The 25,843-nt window shown below is 34.7% G+C and overlaps 1 protein-coding gene across 1 annotated transcript in view; it reads left to right on the top strand.

The window, feature by feature from the left end:
• The window catches only part of LOC145684306 (uncharacterized), a 47,475-nt gene extending 29,832 nt beyond the window's left edge, over positions 1 to 17,643 (top strand). The window contains exon 2 of the mRNA XM_081756486.1: positions 1,562 to 17,643. Within this exon, the coding sequence (XP_081612612.1) occupies positions 1,562 to 2,501 (940 nt within the window). The 3' untranslated portion in view covers positions 2,502 to 17,643. The remainder of the gene's footprint in view (positions 1 to 1,561) is intronic.
• The last annotated feature ends 8,200 nt before the right edge of the window (positions 17,644 to 25,843 follow it).

The following is a 25,843-nucleotide window of genomic DNA, read 5'->3' on the forward strand; positions in this document are numbered from 1 at the left end:
CTGGTAAAGTGTTTAGTGATCCTGTTTAAATTCTGGAATGGAAGGGAGGTAGTTCGATCCAAATTAGAGAAAGTTTTCTTTTTTAATATAAAGAAACGTTTTTGTCAATATAAAATTCTACTACAGAATGAAATAACTACAGAGTATTTCGCACGCATCAGGGGAAAAATTTTCAAAACATTTAGAACAAAGAAACGCGATTTCTTGAAAGCTAGAATTAAGAAGCTTGGAGTTAATAGTAAAAGTAAAAACTTTCGGGACGTGTATAAAAGAATCAACGACTTTAAGAAAGGCTATCAACCTCGTGCTTATATATTCAAGAAAGCTGACGGAATTGTTCTCACTGATAGAGATAGCATCTTAAATTAATGGGGTGATTTCTTTGATGATTTGCTTAACACGAAGCCAAAAGCTAATGAATTCAGCGTCCAAGGAACAATTTCTATCGTTGATCTTATTACTCTATAGCCACCTGTAGTTACACATGTACTTCTTCAAGTTGGAATATAAATTTCGCATATTGTAATAGTCACAGATTCACACTATGAGACGATATCCACTTGTTTATCTTAGATATTAGTACAGATAAATCGTGTAACGCTGAGAGCTAGAGAGACATAATTGTTTTTAGCAAAGATTGAAGAGACACCGCATTTCAAAGTTCAAAGGTTTCTCCTGAAAAGTTAGAAATTTTGAGTTACGTCACTCTTGAAATAAACAGGTGATATGTATTCAAGACTTTGTCCGCTTCTATGTTTGTGCTAACTAGCTTATAACTAAAAAAAGACCTTACCTCAGTGAAGCTCCTCACTTACAAGCAGAAAGTCATGAGTTTGATTCACGTTTCGGGCAAACCTTTTTAGGTGTTTAATGATAGTTTTCTTAAAGCATGAATGACTAGTTCAATAAATTTTCGTCGCGTTGAATAAACCTTTATTCATATGTGTCTCCCCAGAGTTTCCTGGTTTGCAAAATTCTAAAGCTTAGTACCAATTACGGCACGTTGTAAGAGAAAATTGCTTCAAATGTATAATAATTTATGTGAGTGATATGCGATATGTCTAAACATGGGAGTAAATGTAGATACTGGAATAAGCATATCACGCAGCTAAAGTTGTGTCTTTTAACTTATTTCCTTTCAATATTAATCGCAATTGAAAACTGAAATGACATCCTTAGTTTAACGTCCCACAATTATGCCGGTTAGGTTAAAGGAGACAATGATGAGAAATGACTGAAATGGTGGAATGAAGAAAGTGGGAGGAAACGGAAGAACCCCGAGAAAACCCACAAGCACGGTGTTTGTCAACACGGCGCTAGCTGGGATCCAACCAGGGACACCAAGCACCGGAAGTGAACGTTCTACCAGTGAGCCATCGCGCCCCTCTTGCAATTGAGTATGAATGAGAAACTGTTCGTTGACAAGATTCTTAATATGATATCTCAATTGTAAATAATTCGCATACGTTTGCATTTTTTTAGTGTTTCATATTACTTATCTTGATTTCCCTTTTCTTGTTTACTGAATTTCTTACAAGTTCCATAAATATTCACTTTGCAGAAAATACAATCCGTTTACCATACAGAAGGATCTTATTCTTCATCCGGGTAAAAAATCTATTACTTGTAAGACCTTCAACAAGGGTTTTACTCCACCACATTTGGGAGCACTTATGTTGGCTAATCAAGAAAAATCTCTCACGTGCCAAGAATGCGGAAAATTCTTTACTGAAGAAAAGTCTTTCGCAAATCACAAGTTAAAACACATATATGAAAAACGTAACAAATGTCAAATCTGTGGAAAGTCGTTTCATCGGAAATCTATTTTAGAAAGCCACATGTTAGTACACACAGGTGAAAATCCTCATAAGTGCGAACTCTGTGGAAAGGTATTTCAACATAAGTACAGTATGAAGAGTCATTTGTTAAAACACACAGGTGAAAAGCCTTATAAGTGCGAATTTTGTGGAAAGGGATTTCAACATAAGTACGGTATGGAGATTCATTTGTTAAAACACACAGGTGAAAGGCCTCACTTGTGCGAAGTCTGTGGAAAGCGTTTTTCTCTTAAACATGGTTTGGAGGTCCACATGTTAATACATACTGGTGACAAAGCTTGCAACTGCAACGTCTGTGAAAAAACATTCCGGACGCCATCAGGTTTGAGGACACACATGTTAACACATACAGGTATTAAGCCTCACACATGCGAAGTCTGTGGAAAGGGATTTATTAAAACGTCAGATTTAGCAAAACACATTTTAATACATACTGGTGAAAAGCCTCACAAATGCGAAGTTTGTGGAAAGGGATTTATTAGAAAGGCAGATGTAGCAAGGCACATTGTAAAACATACAGGTGAAAAGTCTCACTTCTGCGAAGTCTGTGGAAAATGTTTCGTTCATAAATCAAGTTTAACAAGACACGTGTTAATACATACTGTTGGAAACCTCGCAAGTACAACGTCTGTGCAAAGATACTCCGAAGGACATCAGATTTGAAGATATGCATGTTAATACATACAGCTATGAAGCTTCAAACATGCCAAATCTGTGGAAAGAGATTTATTAGAAAGTCAATTTTAGCAATACATATTTTAAAACATACAGGTGAAAGCCGCACACTTGCCGAGTCTATAGAATGGGATTCAGTGAAACATCAAGTTTGGCCAGATGTGCTAATGAACACTGGTGAAAAACATCACACGTCTCAAGATCGTGGAAAGGGATTTACTGAAAAATCAATTTTCGCAAGACTTGTTACTAGAGGTCTGCGCGGTTACAAAATATCGCATCCGCAACATCTCTATTCGCAGATAATGAAGTAGCAAATATACAAACCTTACATCTTCTATCATGCACGTAGTTTTCTGAACAAAACGAAACAATATATTATATCAGTTTCCTCGTGATCAAATACCAACTACGATAAATAAAATGCAATATAAACCGTGCAGATACAAATTAGATATTAATAAACGATTTACAGATGGTGATCAGAAAAATGGAAACACCTGTAGTTGGCAACACGTCAGATGTATAGGTTGGCAGTGGTGTCGTGACGCCCGCAGCGCCGGACCGCTGGTGGTGGTGTGTTAGGTCGGTCTCCATACTACGTCAGGCGCAGTGGAACAGCAGTGTCCAGTGACTGCAGCAGACGGAGGTAGTGTAAAATGGGAGACACCTCAGATTTTCAGAGGGCAAATTGTTGGTGCACGGTTATGTGGAGTGAGTGTGACGGCAGTGGCTACTGTGTTAGGTGTGTCGCGTGGGACAGTGTCGAAGGTGATGACGGCCTACACAACACACGGGAAAACCACATTGGGGAAGCGGAACAGTGGGCGGAAGAAAATCATGAGTGACAGGTCACGCCGGGTATTAAAGCGCATTGTCACGCAGAACCGTCGTGCCACTGCGGAGCAAGTGACGGAGGAACTCAATCAGCACCTCCCCCACCATGTTTCGACAATCACAGTCCGCCGCGAATTACATGACCTGAACTTACGGGATCGTGTTGCACGCGCCAAACCACTCATCAGGGACCATAACGCTTCCGCACGCCGCAAATGGTGCCGCGACCATGCAACTTGGACCGTTGAGGACTGGAAACGTGTGATATGGTCGGATGAGACATCCTTCATCCTATTCCCAACCACGGGCCGTGTTTATGTGTGGAGAACGCCCAAAGAAACTTATGATCTGCAGTGTATCCGCCCAACTGTGAAATATGGCAGCGCCTGGGTGAAGCTGTGGGCCGCAATATCATGGTTTTCATTGGGTCCTGTGGTCACACTTAGCGGACGAATCACTGCCAACGATTGTCGCAATTTTAGGAGACCACTTGCATCCTATGGTCCGGATGTTGTTCCCGGACAATGACGCCACCTTCCAGGATGATAATGTACCCATTCACACAGCTGGCGTTGTTGCAGCGTGGTTTGAGGAACATCGGGATGAAGTTCAACACCTCCCCTGGCCCGCCCAATCCCCAGATCTCAACATAATTGAACATCTGTGGTCCGTCTTGGAAACACGACTCCGACGACGATTTCCACCTCCATCTTCTCTCACAGAACTGGCCGATGCCCTGCACGAGGAATGGTGTAAAATTCCACTTGCTACCATTCACGACCTCTATGCCTCCATCCGTCGTCGCATCAAGGCTGCTCTGAAGGCGAGAGGTGGTCCGACATCATATTAATCTGGTAAGTTGCAATATCGTTCAGGTGTTTCCATTTTTCTGATCACCATCTGTATATATTTAACCAAGATCTTCAAATGCACATATAGGACCAAAATAATGCCACGTAGGTAATATCCCCTCAATAGACTTATTTTAGAGCACGTCACTAAGTTTTTAAACTTCATCCTTACTCATAAAAGAAAACAGAGCATTTGTTCTAAACACTAAGGCGAAATAGAAACAATCCTTATTAAAAAATAAAAATTAATCACAGAACCGCAAACACATCCACATATCCCGAACTGACACTAGCGACAGTAATTGCACTAAATTTAAAAAGTAAGTGACGAAACTAACAACGCAATACAATGCATGCTTTCACGACCTAGCTCCTTCGTGGCTAAGCGGTTAGCGTACGCGCCTTTGGCATGGGTGACCCGGGTTCAATTCCCGGCAGGAGCTCATGTTCGGATTCCACGTTAATCAGTAGGTGCACGTCTCATATAGCCTCGCTACTGAACGGGACGTTAAACTCAAAATCAAATCGAGCTTTCACGACCACGCTTTTACTGAAACTAGAAGTGAAAATAACTTCGAATACAAATAGGAAGTCTATACCGTTAATTTCCGGAAGAGGCAATAGAGGAAGTTTAGAATTTACTGCTTTTCTTTGCAGCCCCCACTCATTGTTGGACACATTTAGGGTAGAAGAAACAACGCATTGGTTGTTCTTTCTTTCTTTACCAGAGGCCCAAAACATAATACATATACACATACACACCAGAAGAAAGAGAGAGAGAGAAACAATTGTTATAAAACTCCAATCCCTCAGAATGTTCAATGAGATCTGTGGCACCTCTCCGAAGAGAGAAATCTGTGGAGTCGCAAACAGCGTGGCCAGTGTACGATAATTATCAAAAGATGCGACAATTTTGTCCACTGATTGATAGAAAATAATAATTACAAAACGTACGATAATTTTAGGATTGGGTAGGATATACATTTTCCACTAGTTTTATATATATATATATATATATATATATATATATATATATAAGGAAGAACAACGGTTTGGGTGGAGAAAAACAGGAACAAAAAAGAGGGATTAAAAAAGGATGCTACACACACACTCATATATATATATATATGATTAACAGGATAATTTCTTCCGATATTCGATAATTTTAAGGTATTGTGACAATAAGTTTGTCTCCGTAGTCTGGCAATGCTGGTCGCAAGTGTGCATTCAGTATCTGCTTTACTTCAGTGGAAACAGTGAAGATTTTTTCTTTTTTTTAAGAGAGAGGGAGACAGAAAGATGAGCGTATGATGTGATTTGTTTACTATTTCGGTGACCTACGCGCTTCTCCAGTTTGTCACAAAAGGCAAAGATAATTCTGCTGACCAGTTTTCAGTTTATAGAAGGGGATGCGGTGTTTTAAATTAGGGTTTTGGTTCCTGACCTCTCAGGCTAGATAAACTTTATTTGAAGACATTTCGTCCTCTTCAAGGCGAATGGTCTGAAAAATTTTCAGCTTTATCAGAGGAGCTTTGGCGGCAATTATTGTGATTTTTTACAGCAAATAGCGGTACCGGTACTTGAGGAGTAGTGATGGAGCCTGTCGTTTCTTTCTGCTTAGGTCAGAGATGTCATTCACCAACAAAACGGCTGCTAAAAATATTGAAAACAGCAATAAAAGGACAACTCTCTCGTGTCATTTTTTTCTCCTTTTGCTATCACTGAGTCACAAGCTTCAAACACATTTGTATTTTGGTTTTAGTATTTTTTAACTGGTTTTAAAACTTTTAATTCAAAACGAACGTTTCTAGTGCTCTTTCCACCATTATCAGAAAATTCACAGCATTTTTTTTAGGTAGAAAAAATGTAAGAAACATTATCCGCTATCCGCACAGAAAAGAGATATATATCCGCAAATACACATTTTGATGCGGATATCCGCATCCGCGCAGACCTCTACTTGTTACTACACACTGATGGAAAATCTCAGCTATGTGAAGTTTGTGGTGAGGGATTTATTGAAAAATATTCTTTGGCAAAATGTTTTAACACACACACACGTAACAAGGCTCACAAATGATACGTCTGTGGGATTTTGCCTTATACTTTAAACTTGCTAGAATTCGCCTTTATGAAACCAATTTCAATGATATTGTGTTATCTACGTGTAATTAATTTTATGTATTGGAGATGTCTCGTTCTTTGTCCAAATACATATAAGAAACCAGACAATATTTGGTACTAATAAGAAAACACGTAGCCTGTTATAACGCGTAAAGAAGGAAAGAGAATATTTTTCTTGACACTTTTCAGTGTAAAAAACAAAATCGTAGAAGTATGGAGCTGTCCTCTTCTTGCACGGAGGTCTTCAATTTCTCACTTAGCGTTTGATCAACACCGCAATGTTTCCATATCATAATTTCAACAATTTTGATCACGTCAAGCGCAAACACCTGTTGTTTTACCTTGTGTCTTGAACTTGGAATTCATATTGTACTTGTCACTTATCGGAAAAGTACTATGATATGGGGTCTGTAGCTAGTATATATTGTGCGACAGAGACAAGAACAACTTTTATTTCATTTCTCAAGATCCGTTAAATTATGACATTTATTAAATGATATCGGTTCTGCAATACGAGTAATCTTTTGAGACAAGGGGTATATAGTAGTCGTAAAAAATAACACAAGCTACTATTAACCTTTGTTGTTCAATTCTTTTTCGATCATGGTTTTCCCCTTAAATTTTGTAACACAAATTTGGTAAAGAGAGAGCTAATAAATAGTGGAGGCCAAGTGGTTTTCGACGAACACAGTTAAGTGTAGGACAAGTAATAAGTTATGAAAGTTTCGGTTCAGACGTCAGTTTGTAAGTAATCAGTGATTCGGACCGTAAAATATTTCCTGAAGTTTTTCTAATTAAATTGTTCTGCAAAGGCATGATTTAAAATTAAGCGTTTTCGCCTGTTCCTAGCAGGCCCATGCTGGCCCACCGGGACATATGCAGGAGCGCTCTCCGAAACATCGCATTTAAAGAAAGATATAAAATTTTCCATAGAATGAATGTTTACTGTTATTGTTCTAGTTGTAAAGCACACTGCGCTTTTTACATATGGCGCCGTTTCGAAACCACATCAAAAATAGTAGATTTTATTTATTCTTTTGTATAGCACAGTTCCGTACAATAAACACATATTCTTACTGTTCATTTAAAAAGCTCATGAAGTGTACAGTGCGCCCTGCGAAGCATCACATTACAGATAATTGGTTTTAGTTGTTCTTCGGTATACCAGTTTTGTATAGTAAATTCATATAATGGCTGTTCGTAACGAACCTGTGTTCCCTTACAAAATGCGGCCTTCGAAATACCACATAATAAATACTTCCTCATTCTTCTAGATACCAGTTTGCTATTATACATTCATGCAGTTGCTACTCGCACAGTTAAAGAGTACAATCACTTTTTAAAAAACATGTAGAAAGCTAGTAAACGAATTAATATGTATTTCTGTTTGGTTAGATAATGTAGGGACTTTGTGATGCTACTTATTTATTACCGAAAAAACTTTCAGAAGCTAAGCACTATCGATACAGCGCAGTTTGAACCTTTTAAAACTTACACTTTTTGAGGTAACTTTTGGACTTTCACTCAGATACTGCTTCCTTACTATTCATGGTAGGATCATGGATCATACCTCATTTTTTCAAGATCGATCGTACTTTCCAACGGTATCACTTGGTTGTTCGTATTATACAACGAGAAACTAAAAAATCGGAAAAAAACAGGAAATTTTTCGAGAATTTTTTTTCGAAATATTTGTGGGCCTCTGGTCCTGGCCTAGGCTCACATAGGGATCTGATTTTTTTTTAACAAAATACGACGTTTTGTACGTAATGCGTGTGTAAACGTTCATTTTTGTATCTTGAAAACAGATTGGGAGAAATTGTTGAAAGGCTGAAAGCGACCCATTTTTTTCCTATGTGCCTCATTCCTATTTGATCTAGAGTTATATATCAAGCGCCGTTCTCTTCAGTATTACGAGCACTTTAAACATTTTCATTCACATGTCTGTCTCATACATGTAAACCGGAGAATTAGTGGAAACTCGGAATATGTTTATTAAATCGCACCAAAATACTTTAACCCGCGCCTGGGTTGACATAGTGATATGAAGTTTTCGACGAAAATACGTTCTAACGTTCGCTATAAGTTTACAAGATTTTAATCTTGTATCTTGAAAACAAAGAGCGGAAATAATTCTTGAAAATCTGATTTAGGTTCTTTCTCTCTCTATCTCTCTCTCTCTCTCTCTCTCTCTCTATATATATATATATATAATACACAATATGAAAATTTAATGCGTTATTACTATTTGGCCTAGAGTCGTGGTTGAAACGTCGTTTTCTGTAAAGGGGTTCCTTTCGAACGGTATCACTCACATGTCCGCGTCGTATACCTGAACCGGAAAAATCAGGAAAAAAACAATTTTTCTCAGAAAATCACCCCGTCAGAACACTTTCAGCCCTCTTGCCCGGCTCCAGTTTCACGTAGAGATCTCAGTAAAATTTCAGAAATACCCGAGCGTACACACAATCGGTATGCTAAGGTCCAATCTGATATCGTGAACACAAAACGCGTGAAAAAATTTGAAATTTGCCTTAATAAATAATAATTAGTGACGACCCTCGCCCACACTTGGCGCCGCCAAATTGACCATCAGGTTCAAAATGCACCTGAGATGTTCTTTGGTGCATCCTTGACTTGCTTATAAAAATAACCCGGTTCAAATACCTGTTATAGGACCTAAATAAGCAGTCAAAGATTATACGACGGCATGGTAACAAAAGTTACCAAAAATCCTAAAAGGGTTAAACAATTCAAGATTTTTGAGCTCTTTATTTACGTTTTAGAGCAGTGTTCGAATAATCAGTGCCTATTGTATTTCTATAACATAGCTATATTGATTTATTAATATATACTTAGTTTCATTTTCTTTGACAAAGAAATTATTACAATAACAAAAAGTGTTTCTCTACTAAAGACCTTTTCACAATTTACCTATTTATGTTACTTAAAAATTTTAGAGCTTTTAATATATAAAATGTCTCCGGTATATATACAGGCTGTAACTTAATATAACAAATGTCGGGAGGTTATTCCTGACACCGAGATAGAGAGTATACCCCAACTTGGATGTAAAAATGCGTTTTTTCGGTGCTTTGATTGTCCGAAAATTTTTCGGAGAAATGTAAAAGCATCGATAACTCAAGCCCAAAACGTCGAATCAAAGTCAGGTAAAAGTGATCGGCCATTATTTTCAGTCGTAGATTCCGTTAGTTTACAATCGGGTATAGTGTGGTGGTGGCGCAAGGGTGGCACCCAAAGGAACTGGAGCATTCTTTTGAGTATTTTAACAAGCGTTGAATGAAAGAAATCAGAAACAATCAAGTACAAGATTTGAACAACATCAAAAATAACAGTACATTGTTCAAGTTAAACAACACAGAATTCGAAGAAGGGGAGGTACACATGTGTGATTGATCTGTTGTGTCTCAGTACAGCAAACACTCTCGGAAGAAGAATTTAAATGAAAAGAAATCTTTAACGTATCACAGTTAAATCTTCTGGGTTAATAGTGACGGATGATATATGAACGGCTTCCTGTTCAGGGTACGAGTGTGAGAAAATAAAAAAAAATAGATTATTTTTAAAACGACTGTGCCTAGGAGTCTGACGGCATGTAAAGAACATAACATGTATCCAAAAATGCGAAGATCATATGTGATGAACGAGTGTACAAGGAATTCTCCAGATGACACAGGGATTCCAAATATTGCGTGAATACATGTTGGGCAAAAGTAAGCTGCATACAAGTGTTGCCTTCTCATATAATGTAATTCTGTGGAATATGATACTTCTCTGTACAGAAGCAACAAAAATGGATGAAACACGAGATGATGTACACGTTGCTTAACGATACAAAGAAATGCGCTGGGTCAGTATATTTGATTTATCCGTTAGGTGAATCAACTTTCAGGAATCTTTCGAGAGGCTTCTTCCCTCCCTTGGAGTTGGCAAACCGCCCCTTACCGTCGAGCTACGAAAAACTACACTGCTATTCTGAATATATCAAAATGGTGCCCTTGTGTAGCCCAGTCACATTTTGATTTTGTCACTGCTGGTGAAATACTCTAGAAAAAATCTACAGAATGACATCAACAAAGTGGGGGAAAAGGTTTCTTCCGACGTTCTAATGTACCTTGGATCTAGGTGGAATACCTACGCGGAGGAAAGAGAATGTGGCAATTTTGCGTACATATAGAAGCACGTACGTAGCTCATAGTACTGTCACTAGGGGTATGATGCTAGGTCGCACACTACAGAACTGTTGTCCCTTGTATGCCAATTGCGAGTGGCTCACAGAATACTGTCTTTTAGTTTTGTTGTGGAATGGCATAAATTCGCCTGTCTGTTGCAGTAGGCACCTACACAACTTGTGAGTGATATATATAGTCCGATGCTCTGGTGTTGCGTGCGGAATTGCTGTATAAGAGGATAAGAACGTAACATTCAATGGTAGAGGGTACGTACACTTACAACCATGTAAAAGTGTAAAACTTAGAGTTTAAGTAAAATTGATTGTTATTCTGTACGTGCCTGTATACGCTGATCACAGTCTGGCCGATATGCACCTCATTTATGGAGAGGCAAGGGGAAGTAGCTCAGAGGAGAGGCGTATATATTGTGACAATTTCCCTCAAACCAGAGTAACATGCTCTGTATTTTTCCACGCCTCCATATATGTCTTCGAGAGATGCGGTCTCTTCCATTTCACCTACGTGAAATCGGAGAAGATCGCACTATATCGACAGTTAAATTTGAAGACTGCATACTGGAAATTGTCAAAGACCGTCCTGAAATTAGCAGTAGCAATGAGTAGGGTGTAAAAATCCACATGCAACGATCAGCAGCAACGAGTTACTGTGAGTGTGACGTTCAATTTGGTGGATAATTTTGTGGCAGCACCTGATTTATTACCGGCCCGCCTCTGTGGGAGTACGCATCTTTTATTTTTACGTAATGTTCTCCCAAAATTGTTAGAACATGTGCCCTTGAACATAAGACAGCAAATGTGATTCTAGAATGGGATTCCACCTGCACATTTTGACAAAAGTATGCAGACCTACCTGAAAGAAATATTCCCAGATAATTGAATTGAAAGAGAATGACTTGTGTAATGACGACCTCGTTCACCCTACCTCACGTCCCTTGATCTTTTTCTTTTCTGAGTATGAAACGCCTTCGTATGCAACACCAGCCACGACAGTCGAAGAACTTGTTTTTCGAATTAATATAGCTGCGGCAGTCATCACCAAAATTTCAGGTATTTGACCGCTTGCGGAAAAATTTGTTTTGCCGAAGTCATCATGCAATGCGGTCAATATCAGACTGTGAATTATTATCCTTCACAGCTGTCTTGTGCACACCTATTCCATTGCACAACTACTGTACACTCCGCATCAAAAAAACGCCGTGCAGTTAGCCCACCCAATATACTCCTTATTCCATACTCGTGTCAGGTAAAGAGACCCTCTCTCTCTCTCCTTTCTTCTCTCCCATACTAAAATTAGCTAACAACATGAGCGCAATTCTAATTTCAAACTACAAATGTGTTAGTTTCGATAAAATGAAACTACAAAACCGAGACGAAACAAGATTCGTAAGTTGATGTAGGGAGAAAATTAAACACACACAATGAAAAATTGAAACAAATGGATATCTATTACACAGAGATTCAGAAATGAGGCAGAGAGAGATAGAAAAAGAGATTGAGAGAAGAAGGAAACGAAAAGAAAGAACAGATAAAAATGTGGAATTCAAACGTAGTTAGAGAAGAACCTAACATTATAAAGTTCCGTTTCCAGAAATCCAACACTAATATAGAAATAACGTTTGTTTTTACATATTTTTTCAGAACTATTCGAATATATAGAGGAAGCTTTAAACTTTCATAAAGGATAGTATGCTCACTTTCCAGTAGAACTGTAGATCTCCGAGAAACATCTAGGATAATGTCAAAAGTCTAATGCACATGCTTTGTTTTCGCGTGGTTCTATTGCAAATTCGATAGTGATCATTGGACATACTGTTCCAAAATACCTTCTAATAAACCCAGTAAGTAGCGTTGGTCATATCCTCGATTTCAGACTACCAATGGAAACTGAACAAACAAAAAAAAAGAAAGAAACGAAAATAAAAACAAGAAAGAAAGAGAAAATTGAATGAGTGCTATTTTACCGATAAATTTCTATTAGAAATACCATATATTAAAAGCCCAAACTGTATCGTAATGAAAAGTTATAAATGTAGGAAAGAAAAAGTTTATGTTCCTCATAGATATGGCATGTTTCAAATTTCAACATGAATAAAAAACACATTGAATTATAAGATAGAAACAAATTTTTTGTCGAACTAGTATAAATAAAAATTTGTTTTCAAATAACCAAAAAGGTTACCATTTTCTAGTCTTTTCCGAAGATTTATCTGTTCCGAACATTCAACATCCGTTTCCTCTCGCGAATGTAACGTAATTTGCACAGATAGAATGAACAGGCTAGAACTCAACGGATCATCGTGTCAGTCGGATGATGTTGGTTAGGTTATAGACTACAACTGGGGCAAGGATTCAAACCAATAGTGACCCGGAAATTCGACTGAGATTCGATAACCCAGAGGTTAAAGAAGAGATTTCACTTATTCCCTTGCGTTTAAACAGTATTTATATCAGAGATGACCAGGCCTAAAGATGTTATACCCAGAGCACAAAAAAGACGACGCCGAAGTTCCCAGTTAATTAGATTTTCCAGACCAGGTATATCGAGCTCTTGCTCCGTTTTAACCTTGGAACACGCACATGCACGTGAAATGCGTGTATGTAAGAGAGAGGAGGGGAGAAGTGAAAGATACTAAGACAGGATAGGGAAATGTCATGAAAAAGAGAGAGGGGGATGAATTTAAATATGAAACATACTTATCATTACAGTGTATGATATAGAACACACACACTGTTTACTTGTATTATCGCCAGTGATGCTTTGTAAGTTCTCCAATAGAAGATGAATCTCTGCAGCCATTATTTTATGCGAAAAAATCATACGACCTGATGGGGAATCGAACTAAGATTTTCCATTTGGAAGTCTAGCACTTTACCATTACACCCCGATTCCTTTACCCAAAGTTTTAGTTTACCCCAAGTGTTTAGCAAATGGTGCAGTGTTTCTTTCTGAGAACGATAACACACAAAGTGTATACTGGAAATCTTTGATATGTTTCGAATGTCTGGTAATTCTCTTGCTCTTTCCCAACAAACATTCGTAAATCGTCTGTATCATGATACGGGTGTTTGATTCCACATTGTGAAGTATTGCTATTTCAGTATAAGTGGATTCTTCACAATCACTTTGAAAAAAAATAAACCTTGGCGGGAACAGGATTTGAACCTATATTAGATATCTGTATTATTCATAAAGCCATTACGTTACCCCTACATTATCATAACACCTCAAACTACAACCCAAATAATACTTACTTTAGCCCTGATCTTTTGAACGATCCGGCTTCTTCTTGTAAGGTTATTTGCACCAAAGTGTATAACGAAATTCATTTATTCTACGACCTAGAGAGAAATTAGTGCTCACTTATAAATGAATTAAGATACAATCCAGAGTAGTAGAAAATGGATCGATCTGGCTCAGACCTGGGCCAGTTTTAATCAACTCACAAGCCCCTGGGAAAATGACCACCGCGCACCGTGAGACCATGGCCTTTTACGACCTCCATTTTAGGGGTGAATTCGTTCCCTTTTATGACCACTTTTTAAGGGGTGTATTCGTTCTCTTTTACGACCTCCATTTTAGGGGGTGAACTCATTCCCTTTTATGAGCCCTTATTTTAATATAGCAGAAATTACGAACACATAGACACATAACACTACGTAACATACAGCAGAGGAGATAATACATAATTGTACATAACATAACAAGGGTGAACTCGTTCTCAACCCCTATTTTAACATAGGAGATAACACATAACACTACGTAACACACAGCAGAACAGATAATACATAGCACAGCTAATAAAAGAACATGGCATATTTTCCAACCCTTATTTTAAGATAACAGAAATTACACTGAGACTATGAACACACAAGGGTGTATTCATTCTCTTTTATGAGCATATTTTCCAACCCCTATTTCAACATGACAGAGACTACGAAACATGGCGGACATAGCACAGGGGGTATATTTATTTTCTCCACCTCTAATTGAACATAGCAGAAATTACACTGAGAGTACGTAACACACAACATCCTCCATTTTAGGGGTGGACTCGTAAGACAATGAATACCTATGTAACATAGCGATTGGATACGCTCTTTGAACCGATTTGGATGAAACTAGGCATATGGGGGGTTTTCGACCATGCTGAGTAGGGGTGTATTCGTTCTCTTTTACGAGCATATTTTCCAACCCCTATGAACAAACAGCAGAACATCAGACTACGTAACATAACGAACATACAGAAGAGCAAATTGAACTCGTTCCCTTTTTCAACCCCTATTTTAACATAGCACATAGCACAGCTAATAAAAGAGCATGGCTTATTTTAGGGGTGAACTCGTTCTCTTTTCCAACCCTTATTTTAACATAGCAGAGAATAGAAGTGTACTCGTTTTAATGTAACATAGCAGCGGGCCTATTTTTCCACCCTTATTTGAGCATAGTCCATTTTTAGGGGGAACTCGTTTTCAACCCCTATTTCAACATGACATAGCAGAGGTGAACACACAGCAGATACATAAGACTTATTCCACCCTTCCAACCCTATTTGAACCCATGGTCTTTTAGGGGGTGAACTCGTCCCCTTTTCCAACCCTTATTTTAACATAACAGAGAATATGAACACACAGCACAACAGATAATACATAGCTACGGAGGGAGGGTGTATTCGTTTCATTTTTCAACCATTATTTGAACATAACAGATAATACATTCGAACCCTATAGCAAAGATTCTTTTAAGGAGTGAACTTGTTTTAACCTATATTTGAACATAGCAGAGATGATTATTTAAAGAATGCGAAACTTCCGTGTTTTGTTATCAGTTACATAATAACTTCCGCCATATGTAGATAATTCTCATTACGTCATTTATCCGGATTTGAAAAAACATTGACCTAGTTTTCTCTTTAACAGACAATAACTTGTCATTCAACGATAGGAATCCCTGAACGTAATGTAATCAATCACAAAGGTATAAAAAAAAGAGGGGAATTCCCGAGGATGACTCATACTATTGCGCAATATGATGTAATCCTGTCAGACAGGTATAAAAGACTGACCGACATGTTTTTTTGTAATCACTTCATGTTTACCGTGTGAAGCGTAAAGTTCAGATATTTTTTGTGTGTGTGCGTTTATATTATTAGTGTGGTTTATTAATAGTGTGGTTTTGTTTTCTTTTGTAAGTAAGACATTTTATAATAATACTATTAATATTATATTATAAAAACTCAGTTCAAAATTATTATAGTAACTTTGAAGAGTTAGTTTTTAAAAAAAATGGCAACAAAAAAGGTCAAATCAAATATTATCAATTCTGATACTCTATTTAATAATAATTTAAAAAATTTTATTTTAAAATGTGATACTGATTTAAATGAGGATAGTGGATGTTTTTTAAAGAATAAAAGAAAAGACTGTTTAGATATATTACAACAAGAACAAACTAAGACATCGTTTAAAGTAAATTTTTCGTTGGCTACAACTTTTGTAACACCAGTAGATTTAGAAACATGTCGATTCTTTGTAAATAGTGGTAACGAAATTATTTTGCCGAGTACAGATTTGAATTCTATAATTGAAAAACTATTTAATAAAATTTTAGTTGAACAAGAAAATAGGGCAATTAAGAAATCAGGGTGGTCTTTATGTTCTGAACCAAACCATCACTTAGAAATTAAAATCAGTAAATATGATCCGCTTTCCGCTTCTTCTTTTATAAAATTACCTCAATGGATTTTATCCAAAAAGAAATGTGTTTTAAATATTCAAAATAATGATAATAGATGTTTTATGTACTGCATTCTAGCTGCGTTGCATCCAGTAAAAGAAAATACAAATCGTGTGAATAATTACATACAATATAGTAATACTTTATTACCATTATTTGAAAAAAACAATATAAAGTTTCCCGTCGAAGTAGAACACATAAGCAAATTTGAACATATGTATAATTCCATATTTCCTAAGCAACAAATTTCCATTAATATATATGGCATTAACTATGATAATGAAACTATTTTTCCATTACGTATAAGCGAAAATGCAGGTGTATTTAAACATATTGATTTACTGTATTGTGAAGAAAATTGCAACAGTCATTATTGTCTAATAAAAAATATCAATGCGTTATTGAAGGGTCATAAAGAGAAAACTTATGTAAAATTGCCTCAATGGATTTTATCCACAAAATGTGTTTTAAATATTCAAAATAACGATAATAGAAGTTTTATGTATAGTATTCTAGCTGCGTTGCATCCAGTAAAAGAACATCCGAATCGTGTGAATAATTACATACAATATAGTAATACTTTATTACCATTATTTGAAAAAACCAATATAAAGTTTCCCGTCGAAGTAGAACACATAAGCAAATTTGAACATATGTATAATTCCATATTTCCTAAGGAACAAATTTCCATTAATATATATGGCATTAACTATGATAATGAAACTATTTTCCCGTTACGTATAAACGAAAATGCAGGTGTATTTAAACATATTGATTTATTATATTTAAACTCTCATTATTGTCTAATAAAAAATATCAATGCGTTATTGAAGAGTCATATAAAATTGCCTCAATGGATTTTATCCACAAAATGTGTTTTAAATATTCAAAATAATGATAATAGATGTTTTATGTACTGCATTCTAGCTGCGTTGCATCCCACAAAAGATAATCCATATCGTGTGAATAATTACATACAATATAGTAATACTTTATTACCATTATTTGAAAAAACCAATATAAAGTTTCCCGTCGAAGTAGAACACATAAGCAAATTTGAACATATGTATAATTCCATATTTCCTAAGGAACAAATTTCCATTAATATATATGGCATTAACTATGATAATGAAACTATTTTCCCGTTACGTATAAGCGAAAATGCAGGTGTATTTAAACATATTGATTTATTATATTTAAACTCTCATTATTGTTTAATTACAAATTTAAATGGTTTAGTCAGACATCAGTTAGGTAGTCATCAAACATTTATTTGTAGACGATGTTTAATATCTTTTTATAACAAATCAAAATTAGATGAACATGACAAATTATGTAAAGAACACACTCCAACCAAAATTAACATGCCGAAACAAGGAGAAGTTTTAAAATTTCGAAAATTGAAATTGTTATTACAGAATGATGTGATAATAATTGCAGATATGGAAAGTTTATTAAAACCTATAAATAAACAAAGTGGATCTCATACAGTACAAATTCACCAACATATACCATGCAGTTTTGGTTATATTGTATGTTGGAGTAACAACTATATGAAATCAGATTTAGTTATTTATCGGGGAGAAAATGTATCGATGAAGTTTATGTCTGCTATGGAGAATGAATTAAGAAAAATCATAAACATATTAGATCAAGAAAAACCATTAATACCATTAAATAGTTCTCAGTTACAGGAGTTTAACCTATCCACTGAATGCTCAGTTTGTGATAGTAAATATACGAGTGACAATAGAAAAGTTAAACATCATAACCATTTAACTGGTCAATTTATTGCCACGGTATGCAACAAGTGTAATTTACAAATTAAGCGTCAAAGTAATTTTATCCCTGTCTTCCATAATTTGTCTGGGTATGATGCACATTTATTTGTGAAAGAATTAGGTTGCACCCCTGGAAATATTTTTGTAATTGCTGAAAGCACTGAGAAATACATAACATTCTCTAAGCACTTTAATTTTAATGGTAGACCTATCGAGTTACGTTTTGTAGACTTATTTAAATTCCTACCGTATAGTCTCGAAAATTTGGTGTCAAAATTAAAACCTGAGCAATTTGTCTATACAAAGCAATATTTTTCTGATGAAAAGTTTCCTTTAATTCTCCGTAAGGGAATTTATTTTTATGAATACATAACAAATTTAGATACATTTAAAGAAACTGAATTTCCTGGAAGAGAGGCGTTTAGTAGCAAATTGAATGGAACACAAATTTCCGAGACTGATTATCAATATGCAAAACTGATTTGGCGTGTGTTTAAATGTGAAAATTTAGGGGACTACCACGATCTATATTTAAAATGTGATGTACTTCTCACAGCAGATGTGTTGGAGAATTTTAGAAAGACATGTTTAAATGCTTTTTGTATTGATCCGATTAATTGTTTTACTGCACCTGGGTTGGCATGGCAAGCCATGTTATATAGAACAAAAATTGAACTTGAACTTTTATCAGATATCAATATGTATATGTTTGTAGAAAAATCGATTCGCGGAGGTATTACTCAAGCTGTGTTAAGATATGCCAAAGCTAATAATCCTTACGTACATGATTTTGATGCGGAAAAAGAAAAATCTTATTTACTGTATATTGACATGAACAATCTGTACGGACTATCAATGATTGACTATTTACCATATGGTGGTTTTCGGTGGGAGGATAAAATTGACAATTGGCAAGACAAACATAAAATTATCAATTGGCCCACGGATAGTGAATGGGGATTTTTTCTAGAAGTGGACTTAGAGTATCCAACTGATTTACACGAATACCATTCTGATTTTCCGTGTGCTCCAACTAATGAAGTTCCACCGAATGGTATTCAAAATTACTATTGACACTTAAATCGAAATCGAATTATATCTTGCATTATAGAGTATTACAATTTTATCTAAAACAAGGTTTAATATTGGTAAAAGTACATAAAATATTATGGTTTCGTCAATCTAAATGGCTTGCATCTTATATACAAGAAAATACTCAACGCCGTGCAAATGCTACAATTGAATTTGAAAAAGATTTCTATAAGTTTTTAAATAATTCTGTATACGGAAAGACAATGGAGAATGTACGAAAACGAATTGATATAAAATTAATTAACAATGAAAAAAGTGTAAAAAATTAGTAGCGCAAAATCAGTTTCAAAATTGGGTAAAATTGGCTGATAATTTGGCATTGTTTCATATGGTAAAAAAATCGGTAACTCTGAATAAACCAATTTACGTAGGAGCAACAGTTTTAGAATTATCAAAATTAGCAATGTATGAATTCCATTATAATATAATGAAACCGCGATATGGAGATAAAATTAGAATTGCATATATGGATACTGACTCTTTCATTTACCAAATTAAAACTAACAATATTTATAACGATATAAAAGATATGAATGAGTATTTTGACACCTCAAATTATCCTGAAAATAATTCTTTATATAGCACACAAAATAAACACGTTTTGGGTAAAATGAAAGACGAATTAGGTGGAGTTCCTATGATTGAATATGTTGGGTTACGAGCAAAAAATTATGCTATAAAAACTGGGGAAAATAAAGAATTGAAAAAATGTAAAGGGATCAAGAAAAATATAGTTAAAGAACAAATTACGTTTGACGATTATAAATCATGTATATTTAAAAACGAAACGATTCATAAAACACAATTTGAAATTAAAAGTAAATACCATAATTTAACAACAAATCAGGTAAGAAAATTAGCGTTAGATCCGTATGATGACAAAAGAAAAATTTTAAATTGTAATATACACACTGTTCCTTGGGGGTATTATAATAATAAAGATGTAAAATGTACGATTTGTATATTGTAAATACGATATAATTTTTTTTGGATATATTAGTATTAAAAAAATATGTCACAATCAGTTCGAGAACAAATAGTTGCAGAATTACATAAAAGTGCAAGACGAAACTATCCTCGAATACCTGTTATAACGAAAGGGATTCATGATTTATGGCAAGCTGATTTAGTTGAAATGAATAGTGGAAAATTGAAAGGTCTAGCAAAAATTAATCGAAATTTCAAATATTTATTAACTGTGATAGATACATTCTCTAAATATGCTTGGGCTATTCCTGTGAAAAATAAAACTGGGAAAGAAATTACACAAGCATTTATAACAGTAATGAGAAAAGCAAACAAAAGCCCTAAATTTTTACAAACTGACAGGGGTCGAGAATTTTATAATTCAGAGTTTCAGAAGGCGATGAACCAAAATAACATTAAACATTATTCCACGTACAGTGATGTGAAAGCAAGTATTATTGAAAGATTTAATAGATCGTTACGTAACATAATGTGGAGACAATTTACACTGCAGGGAAATTATAAATGGATTGGCATTCTGCCGGAATTACTACATAAATATAATAATACTATTCATTCCACTATTAAAATGAAACCTATCGACGCTATTAAAAAAGAAAATGAAAAACATCTATTGACAAACATCTATTGCAAAAAGTTTTCTGTGATAAAAAGAAAAAGTAAATTTAAGATAGGTGAATATGTAAGAATTAGTAAACTTAAGCGTCCTGGTTTTGATAGAGGTTTTACACGCAATTGGAGTACAGAAATTTTTCGAATTGCTAAAGTTTTCTTCACTAATCCTCCGACATATCACTTAGTAGACTCAAATAATAAACCTATTGAAGGAAGATTTTACGGACACGAATTACAATTAACGAAATTTCCAAACACATATTTAATTGAAAAAGTGTTGCGAAAGAAAAATAATAAGGCCTATGTGAAATGGTTAGGTCTGCCAAAAAGTGAAAATTCTTGGATCGATTTAAAACATACTATATTGTAAAAAAAAAAAAAAGAGAAGTCAAGAATTTATAGATGAAGCATGTCGTCACAAGTATTTCTTGTAGATTTTATAATTTCAAAAGGTGAATTTTATATTTTAAATTCTAGCAACACTGTAAATTTTCGTTGCTTAGTTAAATTGTCATCATCATCATCATCATCACGAGGTCTATCAGTATCACAAGTAAAAAGTATATTAAACCAAATTTGTTCTTCCACAAACGCTGTTTTTTTATGTAAAGGAGAAAAGAAAGCAAAATATTTAAAAACGCTATTTAAAATAAATTCAATATATCTGTAATAGAGATGGAATGGAAAATTCCTTTTACATGTATGGTAGCAGGTCCCACAGGTTGTGGAAAATCATATTTTGTTAAAACATTTCTTGACCATTATAGCAAGTTATTTAAAAATATTTTATGGTGTTATGGTGAATGGCAACCGTTGTATGATACTCTTTCAAACTGTACGTTTAAAGGTTTACCTCAAAATAATGAATTTCAAGCACATGAGGGTCCACATCTTGTCATTATTGATGATTTAATGCGTGAGTGTGACCATCGGATTGTAGATATTTTTACTAAGGGTAGCCATCATAGAAATATAAGTGTAATATTTATAACACAGAATATTTTCCATCAACAAAAAGGAATGCGGGATATTTCGTTAAATTGTTATTATATTGTTTGTTTTAAAAATCCTAGAGACCAAGCTCAAATTAATTATCTCGTACGACAATTGTATCCAGGTAATACAAAATTTATTCAAGAAGCATATCAAGATGCAACTCGAATTGCACATGGTTATTTACTCTTTGATTTAAAACAAAATACTCCTGATGAGCAGCGAGTTCGAACAAATATCTTTCCAACAGATTCTTTTAATTATGTTTATGTACCTGTAAAAAAATAATAATTGTAATATGGTTTATATTCTAACAACTATTTATGCTTTAATAGCCGTAAAAAAATGATTAGTAAGGAAAATGCACACATGTTAAAACTTTTAGCAAAGTCAAAACCGAAAGCACGTAAGGCAATTTTACAAAATGCAGATCCTGATTTAATTCGCTCTATTTGTGAATGTTCCTATAACGTATTACAAGGAAATGTTCCATTAAATAAAACAGATAAATAAGCTAAAAAAATATAAAAAGGAACTGAGATATTTGGTGAAAAAAGGTCCGTCATTAAAACAGAAGAAAAAACGAATAATTATACAAAAAGGTGGTTTTCTTACTGCATTGCTTGCACCTATTATTGGAGGTATACTATCTAGTTTAATTAAATAATTATGCAAAACGCACAAAAACTTATTTTAATCGCACCAGAAAAATTACATCATTATCAAACGATATCTAATCTTGATGATGAAATGAAAGAAATTTTAAATAATAAAAGTTTAAATGCAGAAGAAAAATGGACAAAATATAGAGAAGTCTTACAAAAATATTTAAATATAATTCAAAAACCGGCAGCAGTTACAACAACAGCAACTACCACTACCACTACTAAGGAGGAAGAAGAACAAGAGGACGAGGAGGACGAGGAGGAGGATGATGAAATAATATCTACTCTCCCTGAAATTTGTAAACGTAAAGCGAGACCTTTATTACGTAAATTGAAACAAAATCCAAATATTCAATGGGACGATAATGGAAATGTGAATATTAATAATAAATTAATTCCAGGTGCAAATATAGTGGATTTGATATCCGATTTTGTTAGATGTCGTAAGAAAAATATTTCAGTTGCTGGCTGGAAACCTTTTGCTACATTATTAGCAAAAGCCAATATACCTTTAGAGTACATTGGTAATCCTCAACGAATAGATTATATTAGAAAACTAACAGAAGACGAAGAAGAAGATGGTCCTCCACCCCGTAAACGCAAATGGTGTACTTATAAGCAATAATAATAATATTCTATTGTAATCTATTGTTATTTTTAAGTATATAGAAAGAAAGAAAGATGAATGAGCCCTACCTCAACTATTACATATATCAAGCAGGAGGTGATTATAACGTGTATAGAGGTACACCATATCAAGAAGGTTATGGAATTGGTAGTTTACTAGGAGGTTTATTTCGTACTGTATTTCCTTTATTAAGACAAGGTGCAAAAACTGTTGGTAAAGAATTGATACGTACAGGAATTAATGTAGCAGGAGATGTACTAGATAATAATAGACCTATTGAAGAGTCTTTGCATGATCGATGGCAAGAAGCTAAAACAAATTTAAAAAATAAAGCTCAAAATAAATTAAATCAGGTGTTGGAAGGATCTGGAAGAAGAAAAAGAAAGAAAGTTCATTTTAGTGGTGCTGGTGTGAAACGGATAAAAAGATCCAAAGATATTTTTGATTGATTGACTATGGAGCAAAGTGATAGTTTTTATCTCACACTTCCTAGCAATAGTTCTATGAAATATTTTCCTCAAAATACTCTTGCTTGTTATACTACTAAATTATATCAACCTATTGTACTGGAGAAAGGAGTGTGGGAAACAGCTGTTGTTGAAGTGCATTATACAAGTTCATTTCAGAATGTTTCCAAATATACAAATAATATTTATTATCGTCTCATGAATACAAAAAACTGGAACATAACTCAAATCTTACCAGGCCACTATTATCATGTTGATATTCTATTTCAAATTAATCATAAAAGTGATATATTAAATTTACAATTAAAAGTCAAAGCATCAGTGACACGAATTGAGGTTAATAGAGTAATAAAAGATCAAGAGAAGCATATAGAAGTACGCCTATCTCCTGAACTAGCCAGAATACTAGGTTTTGATCATATTCAGCAAGAAGATATTGCAGTTGTTCATCATGCTCGTTATCCACCTGATTTACAAAAAGCGCTACCTACACTTATGTATATTTACAGTGATATTGTAGAACCACAAATGGTGGGTGACACCGTAGCTCCATTGTTACGTATTATAAATACAAATATTACAGAGCATGGTATTAATAATGTACATATTTTTGATAATCCTCATTATGTCACTGTGCAACGTAAACAATTTGATCAAATTATTATTGATTTAAGAGATAGTACAGGTAATCCACTTCCTTTCCAATATGGCAGTGTATGTGTAAAATTACATTTTCGTAGACGTAATACGGTATTGTAAATTTTACCATGTGTGAATATTAATAGTAAGAAAAGAGAGAAAAAAATGCAGTGTGAGTGTATGAAGTCAGAATTAGATTTATTTGCTGGTTTACCCACTCAAACCAGTATTATAGGTAATAAAATAGTTCCATATAAACCTGTGGCTTCAATAGCTGATAATGCACCAATAGAATTTGTAGTCCCCGGTCATGGGGATGACTATATTGACTTACCGCACACAATGTTATATGTTAAAGGTAAAATTACTAAATCAGATGGTTCTAATTTAACTTCTGCCGATAAGAAAATCGGCCCTGTAAATGATTTTCTCAATGCAATGTTCAGTGAATTGCAAGTATATTTAAATAATCAACTTATTTCCTACTCTTCACATACATATCCATATCGATCGTATATTGAAAAACTACTAAATTATAATACTGAAGCTAAAACAACGCATCTTCAAACATCAATGTGGTTTAAAGATACTGCAGGGCATATGGACAGTGTGGCCGATGCTAATGTAGGATTTAAACAACGTTTTCTTCTCACTGCTTTAAGTCAGTCATTTGAATTATTGGGCTATATTCATGCTGATATTTTCAATCAGGAGAAATTTTTACTGAATGGTGTACAATTGCGTTTTAAACTAATTCCAGCTAAACCTACATTTTGTCTAATGGGTGACGCAGATGCTGATGGAAAAGTTGTAATTACAGATGCAACATTGCTTGTGAAAAAGGTTGATGTATCACCAGCAGTTAAAATAGCACAAAATAAAGTATTACAAAATCCTAAATTTAGAGTAAAATATCCTATAACAAAAGTGCAAGTGAAGACTGAAACGCTGCCACAAGGAATTATGGATAGTACACTTCCAGATCTGTTTTCAGGCATAGTGCCTAAACGTATTATTATTGGTTTTGTTAGTAATACTGCTTTTAATGGTAATTATCAAACAAATCCATTCAATTTTCAACATTTTAGTATGTCATTTTTTACATTGTATGTTGATGGAAATCCAATACCCTTCAAACCTTTACAACCAGATTTTGATAATAAGCTATATGTACAAGCATATTCTACGTTATTTACAGGTTCAGGTATTTATTATTCTAATCAAGGTAATGATATTTCACTCGCTGATATCCTAATGGTTATACTCTACTGGTGTTTGATTTAACTCCTGATTCAAGAGCAAGTGCTGCATTTCATACTAGTCCGCAACGGCAAGGAAGTGTACGTTTAGAGGTTCATTTTAAAGAAGCACTGGCATCTCCTGTAACAACAATTATTTATGGTGAATTCTCTTCAGAATTAGAAATTGATTTCCAGAGAAAAATATATATTAATTAAAGATGTTAAATACAATTGAGCTTTATGAAGCATTACAACAAAATTTGCCTAAAGATCATTTTATTGGTGTATATGCTGCTGATGAGTTACCTTTGTTTATTCATACATTTCCAGCCGCCATAATTATAAACACTGATTCTAGTGATAAGCCTGGTGAACATTGGGTTGCTGTTTATATATCTAATATGTGTGTGGGAGAGTATTTCGATAGCTATGGTATACCTCCCTATATACAACATCATATAAG

Source organism: Thermobia domestica, chromosome 4 (assembly GCF_964235325.1).
Source record: "Thermobia domestica chromosome 4, izTheDome1.hap1.1, whole genome shotgun sequence".
Taxonomy (NCBI): Eukaryota; Metazoa; Arthropoda; class Insecta; order Zygentoma; family Lepismatidae; genus Thermobia; species Thermobia domestica.